The sequence below is a fragment of the Bombina bombina genome, chromosome 11, assembly GCF_027579735.1.
Source record: "Bombina bombina isolate aBomBom1 chromosome 11, aBomBom1.pri, whole genome shotgun sequence".
Taxonomy (NCBI): Eukaryota; Metazoa; Chordata; class Amphibia; order Anura; family Bombinatoridae; genus Bombina; species Bombina bombina.
Window position 1 is genome coordinate 162134453 of NC_069509.1, and position 21530 is coordinate 162155982.

The window sequence follows — 21530 nt, forward strand, 5'->3', positions numbered from 1 at the left end:
CCTAGCGTCATAGGCACTCCCCACAGACCCGATCCTGGCAGTAAGGGGTTAAAAATGTATTTTTGATTTGAATCATGGAGAGAAAAAAATTATATTATTTCTGTTTGTAAACAAAGTCCAATACTTAGAGAGAAGAATGGACAATTTTATTTGTTGTCTCTTCTGCACCCCACTGGGAGTGTAATTTCTTCTGCTGGCTGTGTTTACATAGCCTGTCAAAAGCCTAGACTTAAAGTGAATGTCAAGTTAAGCTAACTCGGTCACGCCGTTGGATACTTTATTTAAAATTAGAGGTACTTTAATTCATCATTTATTTTTTTAATGATGAACATAGAATGCTTTTTTTTTACCTTTAAAACGGCATCCGATCCACTTTTTTCCTCCACCTGACATTTAGTAAAATCGATTGACAGGCGAGTCCTATTTAATACACCAATGGACGTTCCCCCCCCCCCCCCCCGGGGCGTTCTGCCCCTTTTGGTCAACGTTACGCTATTGTTATGCATTGGTGTATTAAAAAGGACTCGTCTGTCAATCAATTTGACAAAATGTCGGGCCGGAGGAAAGGAGTGGATCGGAGGCTGTTTTATAAGGAAAAAAAAACATTCTTTGTTCATCAATAATAAAAAAAAAAGATAAAGTACCGCTAATTTTTAATAAAGTATCCAACGGCGTGACCGTGTCACCTTAACTTGACATTCACTTTAAAGGGACACTGAACCCAATTTTATTATTTCATGATTCAGATAGAGTATGACATTTTAATCAACTTTCTAATTTATTCCTCTTACACATATTACACTCCTGCACTATTATGTCAACATGATCTGCACACTCTCACACATATTACACACTCCTGCACTATTATATAAACATGATCTGCACACTCTCACACATATTACACACTCCTGCACTATTAAATAAACATGATCTGCACACTCTCACACATATTACACACTCCTGCACTATTATATAAACATGATCTGCACTCTCTCACACATATTACACACTCCTGCACTATTATATAAACATGATCTGCACACTCTCACACATATTACACACTCCTGCACTATTAAATAAACATGATCTGCACACTCTCACACATATTACACACTCCTGCACTATTATATAAACATGATCTGCACACTCTCACTTATATTACACACTCCTGCACTATTATATAAACATGATCTGCAAACTCTCACACATATTACACACTCCTGCACTATTATATAAACATGATCTGCACACTCTCACTTATATTACACACTCCTGCACTATTATATAAACATGATCTGCAAACTCTCACACATATTACACACTCCTGCACTATTATATAAACATGATCTGCACACTCTCACTTATATTACACACTCCTGCACTATTATATAAACATGATCTGCACACTCTCACACATATTACACTGTCCTGCACTATTATATAAACATGATCTGCACACTCTCATACATACTGCACTATTATATAAACATGATCTGCACACTCTCACACATATTACACACTCCTGCACTATTATATAAACATGATCTGCACTCTCTCACACATATTACACACTCCTGCACTATTAAATAAACATGATCTGCACACTCTCACACATATTACACTCCTGCACTATTATATAAACATGATCTGCACACTCTCACACATATTACACACTCCTGCACTATTATATAAACATGATCTGCACACTCTCACACATATTACACACTCCTGCACTATTATATAAACATGATCTGCACACTCTCACACATATTACACTGTCCTGCACTATTATATAAACATGATCTGCACACTCTCATACATACTGCACTATTATATAAACATGATCTGCACACTCTCACACATATTACACTCTCCTGCACTATTATATAAACATGATCTGCACTCTCTCACACATATTACACACTCCTGCACTATTAAATAAACATGATCTGCACACTCTCACACATATTACACTCCTGCACTATTATATAAACATGATCTGCACACTCTCACACATATTACACACTCCTGCACTATTATATAAACATGATCTGCACACTCTCACACATATTACACACTCCTGCACTATTATATAAACATGATCTGCACACTCACACATATTACACTCCTGCACTATTATATAAACATGATCTGCACACTCTCACACATATTAAACTCCTGCACTATTATATAAACATGATCTACACACTCTCACACATATTACACACTCCTGCACTATTATATAAACATGATCTGCACTCTCTCACACATATTACACTCTCCTGCACTATTATATAAACATGATCTGCACTCTCTCACACATATTACACACTCCTGCACTATTATATAAACATGATCTGCACACTCTCACACATATTACACACTCCTGCACTATTAAATAAACATGATCTGCACACTCTCACACATATTACACACTCCTGCACTATTAAATAAACATGATCTGCACACTCTCACACATATTACACACTCCTGCACTATTATATAAACATGATCTGCACACTCTCACACATATTACACACTCCTGCACTATTATATAAACATGATCTGCACACTCTCACACATATTACACACTCCTGCACTATTATATAAACATGATCTGCACACTCTCACACATATTACACACTCCTGCACTATTAAATAAACATGATCTGCACACTCTCACACATATTACACACTCCTGCACTATTATATAAACATGATCTGCACACTCTCACTTATATTACACACTCCTGCACTATTATATAAACATGATCTGCAAACTCTCACACATATTACACACTCCTGCACTATTATATAAACATGATCTGCACACTCTCACTTATATTACACACTCCTGCACTATTATATAAACATGATCTGCAAACTCTCACACATATTACACACTCCTGCACTATTATATAAACATGATCTGCACACTCTCACACATATTACACTGTCCTGCACTATTATATAAACATGATCTGCACACTCTCATACATACTGCACTATTATATAAACATGATCTGCACACTCTCACACATATTACACACTCCTGCACTATTATATAAACATGATCTGCACTCTCTCACACATATTACACACTCCTGCACTATTAAATAAACATGATCTGCACACTCTCACACATATTACACTCCTGCACTATTATATAAACATGATCTGCACACTCTCACACATATTACACACTCCTGCACTATTATATAAACATGATCTGCACACTCTCACACATATTACACACTCCTGCACTATTATATAAACATGATCTGCACACTCTCACACATATTACACTCCTGCACTATTATATAAACATGATCTGCACACTCTCACACATATTACACTCCTGCACTATTATATAAACATGATCTACACACTCTCACACATATTACACACTCCTGCACTATTATATAAACATGATCTGCACTCTCTCACACATATTACACTCTCCTGCACTATTATATAAACATGATCTGCACTCTCTCACACATATTACACACTCCTGCACTATTATATAAACATGATCTGCACACTCTCACACATATTACACTCCTGCACTATTATATAAACATGATCTGCACACTCTCACACATATTACACACTCCTGCACTATTATATAAACATGATCTGCACTCTCTCACACATATTACACACTCCTGCACTATTATATAAACATGATCTGCACACTCTCACACATATTAAACACTCCTGCACTATTATATAAACATGATCTGCACACTCTCACACATATTACACACTCCTGTACTTTAATATAAACATGATCTGCACACTCTCACACATATTACACACTCCTGCACTATTAAATAAACATGATCTGCACACTCTCACACATATTACACACTCCTGCACTATTATATAAACATGATCTGCACACTCTCACTTATATTACACACTCCTGCACTATTATATAAACATGATCTGCACTCTCTCACACATATTACACACTCCTGCACTATTATATAAACATGATCTGCACACTCTCACACATATTACACTCCTGCACTATTATATAAACATGATCTGCACACTCACACATATTACACTCTCCTGCACTATTATATAAACATGATCTGCACACTCTCACACATATTACACTCTCCTGCACTATTATATAAACATGATCTGCACACTCTCACACATATTACACTCTCCTGCACTATTATATAAACATGATCTGCACTCTCTCACACATATTACACACTCCTGCACTATTATATAAACATGATCTGCACACTCTCACACATATTACACTCCTGCACTATTATATAAACATGATCTGCACACTCTCACACATATTACACACTCCTGCACTATTATATAAACATGATCTGCACTCTCTCACACATATTACACACTCCTGCACTATTATATAAACATGATCTGCACACTCTCACACATATTAAACACTCCTGCACTATTATATAAACATGATCTGCACACTCTCACACATATTACACACTCCTGTACTTTAATATAAACATGATCTGCACACTCTCACACATATTACACACTCCTGCACTATTAAATAAACATGATCTGCACACTCTCACACATATTACACACTCCTGCACTATTATATAAACATGATCTGCACACTCTCACTTATATTACACACTCCTGCACTATTATATAAACATGATCTGCACACTCTCACTTATATTACACACTCCTGCACTATTATATAAACATGATCTGCACTCTCTCACACATATTACACTCTCCTGCACTATTATATAAACATGATCTGCACACTCTCACACATATTACACTCTCCTGCACTATTATATAAACATGATCTGCACTCTCTCACACATATTACACACTCCTGCACTATTATATAAACATGATCTGCACACTCTCACACATATTACACTCTCCTGCACTATTATATAAACATGATCTGCACACTCTCACACATATTACACTCTCCTGCACTATTATATAAACATGATCTGCACACTCTCACACATATTACACTCTCCTGCACTATTATATAAACATGATCTGCACTCTCTCACACATATTACACACTCCTGCACTATTATATAAACATGATCTGCACACTCTCACACATATTACACTCTCCTGCACTATTATATAAACATGATCTGCGCACTCTCACACATATTACACTCCTGCACTATTATATAAACATGATCTGCACACTCTCACACATATTACACACTCCTGCACTATTATATAAACATGATCTGCACTCTCTCACACATATTACACACTCCTGCACTATTATATAAACATGATCTGCACACTCTCACACATATTACACACTCCTGCACTATTATATAAACATGATCTGCACACTCTCACACATATTACACACTCCTGCACTATTATATAAACATGATCTGCACTCTCTCACACATATTACACACTCCTGCACTATTATATAAACATGATCTGCACTCTCTCACACATATTACACACTCCTGCAGTATTATATAAACATGATCTGCACACTCTCACACATATTACACACTCCTGCACTATTATATAAACATGATCTGCACTCTCTCACACATATTACACACTCCTGCACTATTATATAAACATGATCTGCACTCTCTCACACATATTACACACTCCTGCACTATTATATAAACATGATCTGCACACTCTCACTTATATTACACACTCCTGCACTATTATATAAACATGATCTGCACACTCTCACACATATTACACACTCCTGCACTATTATATCAACATGATCTGCACACTCTCACACATATTACACACTCCTGCACTATTATATAAACATGATCTGCACACTCTCACACATATTACACACTCCTGCACTATTATATAAACATGATCTGCACACTCTCACACATATTACACACTCCTGCACTATTATATCAACATGATCTGCACACTCTCACACATATTACACTCCTGCACTATTATATAAACATGATCTGCACACTCTCACACATATTACACACTCCTGCACTATTATATCAACATGATCTGCACACTCTCACACATATTACACACTCCTGTACTTTAATATAAACATGATCTGCACACTCTCACACATATTACACACTCCTGTACTTTAATATAAACATGATCTGCACACTCTCACACATATTACACACTCCTGTACTTTAATATAAACATGATCTGCACACTCTCACACATATTACACACTCCTGTACTTTAATATAAACATGATCTGCACACTCTCACACATATTACACACTCCTGTACTTTAATATAAACATGATCTGCACACTCTCACACATATTACACACTCCTGTACTTTAATATAAACATGATCTGCACACTCTCACACATATTACACACTCCTGTACTTTAATATAAACATGATCTGCACACTCTCACACATATTACACACTCCTGTACTTTAATATAAACATGATCTGCACACTCTCAAATGTAGTACTTCCCTGCACTCTCTTTCACTATGTATTATGCCTGTCACTCAGTGCAACTCTCTGCTGGACTATCCTGTACCATTTATTATGCATTTCATGCCCTGCAATCTATATATTGCATTATGAGCTCTCCCACTGTCCCTCTTGCCACCCTTCTGGACTATCGTGCACACCCTGTTCTCTCTCCACTCACCTGCAGATGGGAGTGCAGCTGCACTATCCGGGCGGCAGACAAGGACACATCCAGCCTCTGGTCACCGGCTAACAGGGGCATGTCTGCCCACGCTGTGTGCTGCAGCCAGAGTGCACTTCTTCTTTAGGGCTCAGAGCGATGCATGTTGGGATTTGGAGTCCGCCCTGACAAGCGGCAACCTAGCTAACATAATATATGAAACTACAATTCCCAACATAGTACCTGACAGCTGGGCTACTCAGGAAGTAGCTGGTTAGTTAAAAAAACGGTAAAACAAGCTAAGTTGTGTGTTTTCGTGTAACCCCTTCACTGCTGTCCTATTTCTCATCCATCTGCTAAATAATTTATAGCATTTTTAGCTCTTTAAATTGACAAAAAAAATTAAAAATATACACTATTATATGTTATATTTTAATAAAACTCAGATTTAGTAAAGGAGACTCCTATTTTTGACATGCTTTTACCATACCTAGTCGTGTATTAAAGAAGAAATACATTTATTTGCAATATTACAACTATGTAAGTATCTCATGAAATGTAACCTATTTATATACTTCCTACATGTACTATATAGAAGCGATGAACCAGGATACAAGAAATGTGCATAGTGGTTGATCTTGATGCAGAGTTAAAGGGATACTAAACCCAATTTTTTTCTTTCATGATTCAGATAGAGCATGACATTTTAAGCACCTTTCTAATTGACTCCTATTATGACTTTTCATTTGTTCTCATGCTATCTTGATTTGAAAAAGCAGTACTGTAAGCTTTAGAGCCGGACCAATTTTTGTTCAGCACCAGGGTAGCACTTGCTGATTTGTGGCTAAATGTAGCAAACCAATCAGCAAGCTTTACCAAGGTGCTGAACTAAAAATGGGCCGGCTCCTAACCTTTTATTACTGCTTTTTCTAATCAAGATAACATGAGAACAAAGAAAAATTGATAATATGAGTAAATTAGAAAGTTGCTTAAAATTGCATGCTCTATCTGAATCATGAAAGAAAAAATGTGGGGTTAGTATCCCTTTAAAGCCTGGAGTCAAGCTATCAGTTATAAAACAGTAGTCAAGCTATCAGTTATTTGTTAGCACTTTCTTAAGACTATTAAAGGCTGTACCATACATATATGCTAATAATAAATGTTTTAATGAATATAACAAGCATTTTTGTTATAAATGTCACTCAAATTGCAAAAATAGGCCCTTTCCAGCAATTTCACTTAGGGATAAAAACAAAATCTCCTATTGTGCCACTAAATTTTCCACTACAGCTATCTCACACAATCAATGAGCCCTCTACGATATCACAAAGTATGGGGACTTTTTACTGTGGAATTTTAAAAATGACGGGCCTTAAATATCACTAATTGCAAAAATAGGCACTTTACAATAATTTCACTTCAGGATAAAAACAAAATCTCCCATTGTGCCACTAAATTTTCACCACAGCTATCTCCCACAATGAACCCTCTACGATATCACAAAGTATGGGGACTTTTTACTATGGAATTTAAAAAATATTGGGCCCCAAATGTCCTTCAAATTGCAAAAATTGGCCCTTTCCAGCAATTTCACTTAGGGATAAAAACAAAATCTCCCATTGTGCCACTAAAATTTCCACGCAGCTATCTCACACAATGACCCCTCTAAGATATCACACAGTATGGAGAATTTTTACTGTGTAATTTTAAATATATTGGCCCCAAATGTCCCTCAAATTGCAAAAATAGGCACTTTCCAACAATTTCACTTCAGGATAAAAACAAAATCTCCCATTGTGCCACTAAATTTTCACCAGAGCTATCTCCCACAATGAACCCTCTACGATATCACAAAGTATGGGGACTTTTTTTTTTTTTTTTTTATTAATATTTCTTTATTGATTTTCCAACATATTCTTTTTACAATCCAAGTAGATACATAGCGATGTAGTAAAAAAAAAGTCTCTCCACAAATTCTATCTTAGTCAAACAATTATAGTTCACAGTTACATTAACTTAGAAAAACATTGATTCACAATTTCTCTTTCATATATCAAGACTGTAGAGTTAGAAGTCCCTGAACCATCACAATGCATCAATGATATCAAAAAAGAAAACAAATTCGTATTTAACAATATTAAACAAAACAACAAATAACTTCAACTAATACTTGCAGAGGTCATTTTCCTTTTCTCTTAATCTCTGAATGGGTAATGTATTGTGTAAAGACATGTTAGCGCATTCCAAAGGAGAGAATGAGGTGTATAAGGTTAACATAGGTGTAGGATCATCTATTTGTACTACCTGGAGCCCACGTATGACTCCCAATAAAACATCATTTCGCTATACAATGTTAAACGGTTAGTTTTAAGATAGAAGTATCTCTCTAACATCAGGGTGCACTTAACTTTTTCTAACCATGTTTCAATCGTGGGAATTTCTACAGATCTCCATGCAGAAGCTATAAGTTGTTTGGCTGCATTGAGCATGATATGCCCAATGTTTCTCCTAATTGAACACTTAATCTCCTTTAATACATTAAATAAACAAACTAGTGGAATAGGAGCTAAATTACTTGATAATGCCTTGTTTATCTCATCTATTATTTTCACCCAGAAAGGTTTAATTATTGTACATGTCCACCAAATGTGACCCATGTCACCCACCTCTTGCTTGCATCTCCAACACTTTTCATTAGCTGAAGGAAACAAATACTTCATTCTGTTTGGTGTAAGGTACCATTTAAACAATATTTTGTAGTTTGTTTCTAGTGCGTGTGTTGTGTGTGCAGAATGGGCTATAATTTGGAAAATGTTATCCCAAGTCTTAGGATCTTGTTTCCCCAAAAGTTCTCTCTCCCAACCTTTTACGTAACTATGTGGTTTGGGGGATGTAACAGTGAGCAGTAGTTTATACAAAATAGAAATTATCCCTTTTTGTGGATCTTTGGAGATACACATAAGTTCAAAGGTTGTTGGTGTTCTCAATAAATGTGTCCTATTTCTGTGTGTCATTATATAATGGCTGACTTGGTGGTATCGTAGCCATTGGTCAAAAAACTTGTAGCCCAGGTCCCCTAGTTCAAGCCTGGGTAGTAGTTTACCAAGTTTAGTTATTAATATTATTGGAATATGTCCCTTCAAGCTGTTATCGCTTATTGTAATATATTCCTTGCCCCCCGAGAATTCTGGATTTGCTAAAATTGGAGTTAAGGGTGAATAAGTACTAGATATGCCTTTATATTTGTCACGTATGTGTTTCCAGTCCGAAATAGTATTCATTATTGTGGAAGAATGGGTGAGTTGAGATTTTGATAATGAGTTGGGTAACCAACATAACCCCCCCAGTTGGGATATGCCCGAGATGTCGTGTTCTATTTGTACCCAGTGTTTTGAATCTGTGGGGTCGTATCTACACCACTCTAGGATTCTTTGTAGTGAGATAGCTTGTTTATATAATAATATGTTGGGTACCCCCAGACCTCCCATATCTTTGTGTGCATACATGGATGACTGATTTATTCTGGATGGTCTTTTTTTCCAAATAAATTTAAATATCACTTTTTGAAGTTTCTGTATGTAGGTGTTGATGTTCGGGAGTGGTAATGTCTGAAGGATGTACAGGATCTTTGGTAGTAATACCATTTTGACCGAATTTACCCTTCCTATCCAAGAAGTGTTTTTTGACATCCATGATGAGGCCTGATTTGAGATGTTGTTTAATAGCTTAGAGTAGTTGATTGTTCGAATTGTGCTTAAACTGCTTGAGAGGTATACCCCTAGGTATTTAATGGGTTTCTGTTGTACCACAAAGGAGCATTTGTTCTGAATGGTGGTTATGTCAGAGTCAGATAAGTGTAATGGAAGTAAATGTGATTTATCTGCATTTATCAAGAAGTTTGAAACTGTTCCGTACTCCAGCAGGGCTGTCTGCACCGCGGAGAGAGAGCCAAGAGGGTTAGCGATAGACATTAAAACATCATCCGCAAACATAGAGAGTTTATATTCCCTCTGGTTGATTTTTATACCTTTTATAGAGTCATTTAGTCGAATTTTACATGCAAATATTTCCAATGAGAGAATGAATAAAAGTGGGGAAAGTGGGCAACCCTGTCGCGTCCCGTTTCGAATTTCAAATTGTTCAGAAAGCGTACCGTTTACTCTAATTTGTGCTGTGGGAAAAGAGTATAGGGCCATAATTTTGTTTATAAAAGGGAGTGGTAGATTAAATTTAATAAGTGTATTTTCTAGAAAGGTCCAATCTAATCTATCAAACGCTTTCTCAGCATCCATAGATAGCAATACCGATGGGATATTATTCTTATTAATATATTCCAAAATGTTTAAGAGTTTGACAGTATTATCTCTCGCCTCTCTCCGCGGCACGAACCCCACCTGGTCTGGGGAAATCAGTGTCGGTAGCAGTTTATTAAGCCTGGAGGCCAAAATCTTGGCATACACCTTCAGATCTATATTTAACAAGGATATCGGGCGAAAATTAGAGGGTGTATCTGCATTTCTGCCTGGTTTAGGGATAATAGTGATGTGTGCTTGTAGCATGGATTCTGGTAAAATGTCTCCATCATCAACCTGATGAAAAGTCTTTAATAAGTGTGGTGTTAGTAACTGGGAAAATAGTTTATAATATGACCCGGAGAAGCCGTCTGGTCCCGGTGCTTTTTCCGGTTTCAGTGATCGTATTGCTGCACTAACTTCTTTACTATTTATTGGTGCTTGTAACATCTCCCTGTCTGTTTCAGAAATTGTTGGGATTTGGACGTTATCTAGATATGTCATGCATTTAATTTTGTGATCCGTACTTGACCTTTTGGGAATTAGGTTGTATAAAGTATGATAATAAGTTTTGAAAGTGTCTGCAATTCGTTTTGTATCTTCAACCTTCTCACCACTAGAATTATTTATAGAGTGTATATATGATTTTGCCTGTCTAGTTTTAAGTGATCTGGAAAGTAATCGTCCAGGCTTGTTAGCCTCGCAGTAAAATTTCTGTTTTAGTTTGTATGCTGTGTTTTGAGCTTTTATATGTAGGTGCGCCATCATTTTAGATCTGTAAAAATTTAATTGATGAAGAATTTCTTCGTTGCGTGGGTGTAGTTTGTGTAAGTAGTCTAGATTTTCTAATTCTTTTGCTATATGACGGTATTCCTCTCTCTGTTGCTTAACTTTATTTGCTCTAATTTTAATCAGAAGTCCTCTTATATAACACTTATGGGCTTCCCAGATTGTGGAGGGGATCATATCTTCCTGTGCATTTCTAACAAAAAATTCCCTTATTTCCATTTCCATTGTTTCTTGTACCTGTGGGTCTAGTAATAAAGACTCCTCTAATCTCCATGTAGTGTCCCTTAAAGGAGCTGAAGGCCATTCAATGGAACACTTAACCATAGAATGGTCTGACCATACTGTGTGTGAGATACAAGAATTGACGGCCTGTGCCAGGGTGAGATGGTCAAGTAATATAAAATCAATTCTAGAGTATGATTTGTTTGGATTGGAGAAGAATGTGTAATCCCTTAGTTTAGGATGTGACACTCTCCAGGGGTCGTGAAGGCCTAAGATTCTGATAAAATTCCATATGGATTTAGACGTCGCTTTTGTTATGCTTATGTTAGGATTAGAACTGTCAAGTTTGGGATTAATGGGCAAATTAAAATCTCCCATAACTATCAGTTGACCTTTTTGAATGTCTTGAATTTTGGGCAGTAAAGATTTAAAAAAGGCCGCCTGTCTCTGATTTGGTGCATATATGTTTACCAATGTTACCATCTTGTTATAGAGGATACCGCTAATAGCTAAAAATCTGCCCTCTGTGTCCTTATTTTGATCTATTAGTTTAAATGGTATTGATTTGTTAATAAGAATGCTTACTCCGTTAATCTTTTTGTTATTATGTGTACTGTGATAGTGTTGAGTAAAGCTACTATGTATATATTTCGGGATTGACCCCTTTTTAAAGTGGGTCTCCTGGAGTCCCACTATCTCCCCTCCTTTTTGTAATATATCTCTTACAGCTATTGACCTCTTTTGAGGAACATTGAGACCTTTCACATTCTGCGATAATATGTGAACACAAGTGTCAGTCATCATTTTACCTCACCTGCTCCTGTTCCGTATCTATTGAACACAATTCCCATATACTTAATATAATTTCTCTGCAAGAGGAAAAAAATTAACAAATAACCTAACCACATCTTAACATTATGAACATAAATGAACAAAATAATTTTCAACCTGTAAAAATAACAGAGGGAAATGGCTAAGAAATCCAAATTGGAAATCACCTAGCCCACTAAGTACTTGAGATAAATATATAACACAAAATGTTTCTTTTTTTTTTTTTTTTTTTTTTTTACCTGTAGCTGTATTATCATGACTTAATGCAATAGAAACTTAATATAGTCTAGAGTCCACATACTCCTGTAACCAGGGCCTTAAAGGATACATTAGATTTGTTCAATGCTCAGCCCAATTGGGCACTGGGATCCAAAAGTGGGGTGTTCTTCATTCTTTTACTGTGAACCATTTGCCACTCTTTACGTTGTGGCATAGGAGGTGCTCGAGGGTTGGCTGCTGGGTTAGAATCCTGTTTTGGGTCAAAATCCGGTGGTGGAGGAGGAATTTCCAACTTCTTGCAACAATCCTCTATTTCTGATGTTGAGGAACAAGTTGCCCTCCTGTTCTTCCATACTACTATCAGTTGAAAAGGGTGTCCCCATCTATAGTTTATGTTCCTGGTTTGAAGATGTTTAGTGAGCGTAGATAATTCTTTTCTTCTTGCAAGAGTTCTAGTTGATAGATCAGCAAAAAATTGAAGGGTTATGCCATCTTTTTGAATGGGACGTTTTTCTCTTGCCGCCGTCATAATTTGCTCTTTTATCTGGTAATTAGTGATTTTGGCTATTACGTCCCTGGGGGGAGCTGAATCAGGGGGTCTAGGTCTCAGGGCCCTATGGGCTCTATCGATGCTCACAGTAGTGTCATCTGTTGGGTCTCGAAGTTGAGAAAACAGAGATTGAAGATATTCGTGTAGGACTGATATATCAACCTCTTCTGGTATACCCCGTATCCTGATGTTTTGCCGTCTGGATCTGTTCTCTAGGTCCTCTATTTTATCTTCAAGCTGTCTGATGGCTTGGTCTTGTTGGGCTAATTGGTTGCTCGTATTTGTTATACATGTGCTGTGCTCTTGAATATTTTCCTCTAAATTGGCCACCCTGTTACCAATTTCTGCGACATCTTTTTTAAGTTCAGAAATCTCTTCCTTAATGCACTGTTTCACTTGAACAATAAGTGCAGAAAAATCTTGTTTAGAAGGAATAGAAGATATTATAGATTGTGGTACTGATACCAGGCTATCCTCCTCCTCCGATCCAGAATCTGAGGAATTAGATGAATGTTGTGGTTCTTGTGACAATAAGGGAGCTTCTATTTGCTTCCTAGGAGGGGCTGCTTTAAGATATTTATCCATTGACGGGTTGTGTTGGCTAGAGCTCTTAGTATGTTTTCCTTTCTGTGGATCTTTCTTAGGAGACATTTTGTTGGGCGGCACCGTTTCCAGTTTCAGAATCTGTGAAAGTGGTACACGTCACACCTATTTGTTAGCTTATCAAACTAATATATTTATGGTGTATAATTGTAACACCGTTCTAATATTTGAATTTTATTGCCCCAAGTATAATCTTTCAGGAAGTCTCTTCTAAGAAATACCTCTTGTAACCAGGGTTATCACCTTTTGCTACGACAAAAATGTATAAGTCCCAGTATTATGTTTAGGGTGCAGTCTCTGAATTGTAGTTGTTATGAGGGAGGTATGTCATATATTCACATAAATATCGTTGTGGTTGTTATCCCCTCTAGTTAAACGTGGAAGAGATGGTCATCATTTTATTCCCTGTCCCCCAGACAGCTGTGTCATGACTTATGTTGTGGTACTTAGATAATTTTTATTACATATCAGTCATGTAAAAGTAGGGGTCAGGATTCTGTGCATCGAACATTTAGCCAAACATTTATCCTTTTTTTTTTTTTGCAATATTGTAATGCTTAAGCAGAAAGCGGTAATCTTGTTAGTTTATATATGCAGCACACATGAGACAAGGAAGACCATATCAGAGCCTGCATTTACAACAATGCCCCATGTTCACATTATGTCCTGAGCTTCAGATGTGCCCAACACTATGGGAGAGACAGCTTGTGCCCTGAGCTGCGGCCCGGTCTGAGTGTATGAACCTACTGCGTAGGCTATTAAAAATGGTGGCTAAGCCGGTGTCGGCCCGTTATCAGAGCGCGCAAATTTCAGCAACACTGTTCGCCAGAGAGCTCAGAAAACTTGACTCCTTACCGGGTAAGTGTCATCGGTATATGCCGGGAGACTGTCTCTTGTAGGATATGGGTAAGCGATAGTCCGTGTCTTGCTTGTGGCTGGCTTTGTCTCAGGTGCTGCGCAAGTAGTGCGGCTTCAAATTCATCCCTGATCGTGCAAACTTTGCTTTCTGCTGGGTCGTGACTGTTCCGTCACATATCCCGGGTATTGGGTCTGCCTCTTAAGGTGTTTATTTGCGATCCTATGTAGCTAAAACAGTACTTTAGTGGGCCATGGCATCGGAGCACACCTAAAGTGCGGCCATCACTATCCAATGCCGGCTCCGCCCCCAGTATGGGGACTTTTTACTGTGGAATTTGAAAAATATTGGGCCCCAAATGTCCCTCAAATTGCAAAAATAGGCACTTTCCAGCAGTTTCACTTAGGGATAAAAGCAAAATCTCTCATTGTGCCACTAAATTTTCCACGCAGCTATCTCACACAATGACCCCCCTACGATATCACAAAATATGGGAAATTTTTACAAATTGCAAAAATAGGCACTTTCTAAAAATTTCACTAATAAGTCTTTAAACTTTGTGATATCAAAGAGGGATCATTGTGGGAGATAGCTGTGTGGAAAATTTAGTGGCACAATGGGAGATTCTGGTTTTATCCTGAAGTGAAATTGCTGGAAAGTGCCTATTTTGCAATTTGAGGGACATTTGGGGCCCAATATTTTTAAAATTCCACAGTAAAAAGTCTCCAAACTTTGTGATATCGTAGAGGGGTCATTGTGTGAGATAGCTGTGGTGAAAATTTAGTGGCACAATGAGAGATTTTGTTTTTATCCCTAAGTGAAATTGCTGGAAAGTGCCTATTTTTTCAATTAGAGGAATATTTGGGGCCCGTTATTTTTAACATTCCACAGTAAAAAGTCCCCATTCTTTGTGATATCGTAGAGGGGTCATTGTGGGAGATAGCTGTAGTGAAAATGTCGTGGCACAATGGGAGATTTTGGTTTTATCCCTAAGTGAAATTTGAGGGACATTTATAACAAAAATGCTTGTTGTATTCATTAAAACATTTCTTATTAGCATATATGTATGGTACAGCCTTTAACCTCTTAAGGACATATGACGGAATTTTTCCGTCATAAAACAATTGAGCAAACTGAAAGCTGTGTCCTTAAAGGGTTAATAGTCTTAAAGTGCTAACAAATAAAGTGTCTAAAAGCTTGACTTGGATTTTTCAACTGTCTGATAGCTTGACTCCAGTAGTTAAAGGGACATTGAATGCAAACATTTTCTTTGATGATTCAGGTAGAGGATTCAGTTTTAAACAACATTCAAATTTATATTCTATTATCTAATTTGCTTAATTCTTTAGATATCCTTTGTTGAAGAAATAGCAATGCAGACTGGTGATCCAATTACAAGAGGCATCTATGTGCAGCCACAATCAGCCTATCTAGATATGCTTGTCTGCAAAGGATATCAAGAAAATGAAGCAAAATAGATAATAGAAGTATATTAGAAAGTTGTTTAAAATTGCATGTTCTTTCTAAATCATGGAAGAAAAAATATGGGTTTCATGTCCCTTTAAGTAAGGGATGTAAAACAGTAAATACATGCTGGACATAATCATGTATTTAAAGCAAAGATTAGCCTTAAAATATTATGTAGATGTATTTTTTTACAAATATATTGTTTAAATATTGAAAGTATAAGTGTAAAGGATTAGTTTCTATAAAGTTCTTTATTTTCTATAATCATGTTTGAATTAGTTTTCAATTTATCTCTATACAAAGCTGGGTGGAATCCCTTTTAAATTATCCTATATTCTACACAGCCTTGTTTGGACAATCTCTTTTATTGCCTGTTTTATATCTGTTGCTCCAGAAGGGGAAACAGAGACAAAAAGGGTGCCACCCGTTACATGAAAAGGGAGCAAAATAAATAATTGCATTTATATTGCAAAAATGTTTTAACTACACATAATGAAACATTTTATATTACAATCTCATACTGTTTCCAAGTTAACCCTAGGCACTGTCCAGCCCTGAACTAAGCTATTATAAGCCTATTTCCTGCCAGTAACATACACAAATTATTTCATGAGCAATGCGCTAATCACACACAGGACAACAAATTATCGGTTACCTTTAATCAGCCTTTTAAACAACTCTGTAAGAGAGTGACCACCTTGTGCTAGTAAACATTATACTGTATTTTTAACCCCCTCTTTTCTGCCAGTAAAGAATAGAATAGTAAATATTCTGGTCAAAATTTAAATGCACATATATGAATTACATCTTTGAATAGAAACATATTTGCAATATAAATGTATTGGCAAAATGCTTCTAGTAAAAATGATCACTGTTTTAGTGTTGACTTTTTTCTCTGCACGTGCATGTGAAGCATAGTTAGATATTCTCAGTGCACCAGCATTTTAAATACTGCAGCGGCTCAGAGCATCAGTGGAGCTTGTATGTATCATGTCAGCAGTTAAACTGAGTCATTACCAGATGGTACAAGACCTTAGACTTTCTGAGCAAGAGCTGTGTTTAAAATGCTGGTGCTCAGTGCATACTTAAAGGGACAGTCTAGGACAAAATAAACTTTCATGATTCAGATAGATCATGTAATTTTAAACAATTTTCCAATTTACTTTTATCACCAATTTTGCTTTGTTCTCTTGGTATTCTTAGTTAAAAGCTTAACCTAGGAGGTTCATATGCTAATTTCTTAGACCTTGAAGCCCACCTCTTTTCAGATTGCATTTTAACAGTTTTTCACCACTACAGGGTGTTAGTTCACATATTTCATATAGATAACACTGTGCTTGTGCACGTAAAGTTATCTGGGAGCAGGCACTGATTGGCTAGACTGCAAGTCTGTCAAAAGAACTGAAGAAAGTGGCAGTTTGCAGAGGCTTAGATACAAGATAATCACAGAGGTTAAAAGTATATTATTATAACTGTGTTGGTTATGCAAAACTGGGGAATGGGTAATAAAGGGATTATCTATCTTTTAAAATAATAAAAATTCTGGTGTAGACTGTCCCTTTAAATACACTATTAAAACAGCTATAGCTTTTATTTGAAGCATTTTTGCTTAATACATGTTGTATTTTACGAACACACCTACAACTTTAATATTAGATTCTTATTTCCATTGACATTCTTGGAATTGGAATACCAACATTAGGTACATTTGTCTACAACATTAAGGACTTTAAGGGTTAAATGCAGATTCAGCACAGCATTGGTGACTGACCCACAGTTAGCAGCTTTTTCGATTTCAGAGCTCACAAGACAGTTTTGGTGAAAAAACAGTTGGAAATCTAAACAAACACTGTATTAAAACAATGCATAAAAAAAGGATACCATAGGATTCAATACAAATTTTATAACCCTTACAAGCATTTAGCATTGCAGCACAGGTTGTGTCATAAACTACAAGTCCCTGATGTTATCTCCTTTCAAATCTGTAATAGATTCTGCTCCTACCACTATTAGCCTAAGGAAGTGAAGTTGTTCTACCTCAGTGGCGTCGCTACATGGGGGGCAAGGGGGGCAAGTGCCCCCCCTCCCTCCCCCCGATTTAATCTTGCTACTCCTGAGCTTTCCTAGATAAACCATTCAGCAAAGGATAACAAGAGAAGGAAGCAAATAAAATAAAGTAAATTGGAAAGTTGTATAAAATTGTATGTTCTGTCTAAATCATGAATGTCTAATTATGACTTTACTGTTCCTTTAAGTCCTATGCCACCATTTTAATTTCAAATGAAAGTGAGTTATTCAAGAGGGGCAGTCGCGCACAGCCACCATTTACTGTTCATGTCCTGCGTGTTATTTTTTTTTTTTCAAATGCTCCGTCTCCTTCTCCCCGCTGACCTACACGTATAATGTTATCAGTTGTTTGCGTGAAACCATCACTGACATACACAAACGCACATCAATCATTTTACAATTTTTAATTTTGTTCAGCTACATAAAGTTCTGCAAATATGATGCCAAAAGGAGCTTTTATTTACGCATTTTACCCAGTTTATAAGCTTTCTAAATATGCCAGGAAACCACAAATGTACAAGTCTAAATATGTAACTTTTAACAAGAGTTTTAAAGGGACAATCTACTCCAGAATTTTTATTGTTTAAAACGTTAATCCTTTTATTAACCATTCCCCAGTTTTGCATAACCACTGTTATATTAATATACTATTTAACCTCTGTGATTACCTTGTATCTAAGCCTCTGCAGACTGCTCCCTTATTTCAGTTCTTTTGACAGACTTGCATTTTAGCCAATCAGTGCTGACTCATAAGTCCACGGGAGCGAGCACAATTTTATCTATATGGCACACATGAACTATCACTTCTCTAGCTGTGAAAAACTGTCAACATTAACGGAGATAAGAGTCGGCCTTCAAGGGCTTAGAAATTAGCATATGAGCCTACCTAAGGTTGGCTTTCAACAAAGAATGCCAAAAATCAAAGCCCATGATAAAAGTAAATTGGAAAGTTATTTAAAATTGCATGCCCTATCTGAATGATGAAATTTTGATTTTAACGTCATACCTTTACAAAGCAGACACTTTATTATAGCTGTCTGCAAGTCCAGTGAGAGCGGATTCATTTTATATTGGATATGACTCATTTTTGATCCTGATACCCTATACATTCCACAAAATCCTGAAGCTTTCCAACTGTAGAAAAAAACATCTAAAACTGTGTTAGCATCCTATGATTCAGCTAAGACCAAATGTATATATTTTTATTGTTTTCTAAGGTCTGCACGTCAAAAATTCGGCAACAGGGTAACTCTCATTTGGTATAACATCCACCAAAGGGGCAGTTTTCGGGGGGGGGGGAATGCCATTAAATTGTGTAATATTCGTGTCATCATATATAATATTAAATTGCCTTTTTTAATAGTAAAAAAATATATAATTTTAAACCAAAAAAATCTGAATCTGACATCACCTTATCAGTTTCAATAGGGGCCATCTAGGCACAAATGGTCCCCTAACTTCCCATTGGGTGAAAGGCTGTTATATGGGGGAAGTCTACATGGACTGCTTGGAAACCTGGCAGTGATTGTCAGCAAATAAAAACTGTCCGAGATCGGGTAGTGGGAAGCTATTGAAGTAGTTTTCTCACTGATGATTTCTCACTGAAATTATTTACAGTCCTATAACAAATGGTTATAAAATCTTTTCTGGGATCCAGTTTGTTCAGAAATAGCAGGCATGCATGGCTTTGTCATTGCCCTCCCACTGTTTACCACCATCTTTGTTACTGGCAGTCAGTCCTTTTTTATTATTATTATATTTTTTTTCTGTAGTGTCGGGATCCCCCTCACCCTCTAAACGATCATCTTTTCTCTGTAGTGTAAAGACCCCCCTCCCGCTTCAACCAATAATTTTTTCTGTAATTTAGGGACACATCTCTCCCTCTGCCATATTGTAGTGTCACTGTCAGCAATCTGGCTTCATATGGTAAGGGAGCACAATCAGTGTCTTACTATATAACTGCAGATGCCTTCTGCCCCTGCCAGTTAACAGTGTCACCGCAACCCACGCCTCTGTGCTGGACATAGGTACTGCATCAACAGTACGCTGGGCAAAGTACTGTGTAACTTAGTAGCTATTAGATATGTGCATTCGGTGGTTTAATTCACCTACGAATGCAGACGGAGGAGGCTCTTCGTGCTGCTTTGCTACTTTTGTTGCCACATTTATTCTTGTGCAACAGCAACATACTAAAATCTGTGCAAATACAGATTTTAGTTTGTTGCGGTTGCAAAAAACAAATTATGCTTACCAAATAATTTCATTTCCTTCTGTACAAGGAGAGTACACGGCTTCATTCCTTACTGTAGGGAAATACTGAACCTGGCCACCAGGAGAAGGCAAAGACACCCCAGCCAACGGCTTAAATACCTCTCCCACTTCCCCCAGTCATTCTGCCGAGGGAACAAGGAACAGTAGGGGAAATATCAGGGTATAAAAAAGGTGCCAGAAGAAAAACAAAATGTAGGGGTCCGCCTGTCGGAGAAACACGGACGAGCGCCGTGGACTCTTCTTGTACAGAAGGAAATGAAATTATCTGGTAAGCATAATTTATGTTTTCCTTCTTAATACAAGGAGAGTCTACAGCTTCATTCCTTACTGTTGGGAAACTTATACCCAAGCTCCAGAGGACACTGAATGATAACGGGAGGGACAAAAAAAAAAGAGGCTGACCCTAATCTGAGGGCACCACAGCCTGCAAAACCTCTCTCGAAGGCTGCTTCAGCAGAAGCAAAAACATCAAATTTGTAGAATTTAGAAAAAGTGTGTAAGGAAGATCAGGTAGCCGCCTTAAAATCTGCTCCATAGAGGCCTCGGTCTTAAGGGCCCAAGAGGAAGCCACTGCTCTAGTAGAATGAGCCGTAATTCTCTGAGGAGGTCTATGTCCCGCTGTTTCATAGGCTAGGCGAATAGGACTTCTCAACCAAAAAGATAAGGAAGTCGAAGAGACCTTTTGACCCTTACGCTTCCCAGAATATGCCACAAACAAGAAAAAAGTTTGTCTAAAATC

The 21530-nt window shown here is 37.1% G+C and overlaps 1 protein-coding gene across 2 annotated transcripts in view; it reads right to left on the reverse strand.

Annotated features, from left to right (window-relative positions):
• Positions 1–6781, reverse strand: part of NTAN1 (N-terminal asparagine amidase) — a 79956-nt gene extending 73175 nt beyond the window's left edge. For both annotated transcript variants that reach the window (XM_053694363.1, XM_053694362.1), the window contains exon 1: positions 6646–6781. In XM_053694363.1, the coding sequence (XP_053550338.1) occupies positions 6646–6726 (81 nt within the window). In that variant the 5' untranslated portion in view covers positions 6727–6781. The remainder of the gene's footprint in view (positions 1–6645) is intronic.
• Between the last annotated feature and the right edge of the window lie 14749 nt (positions 6782–21530).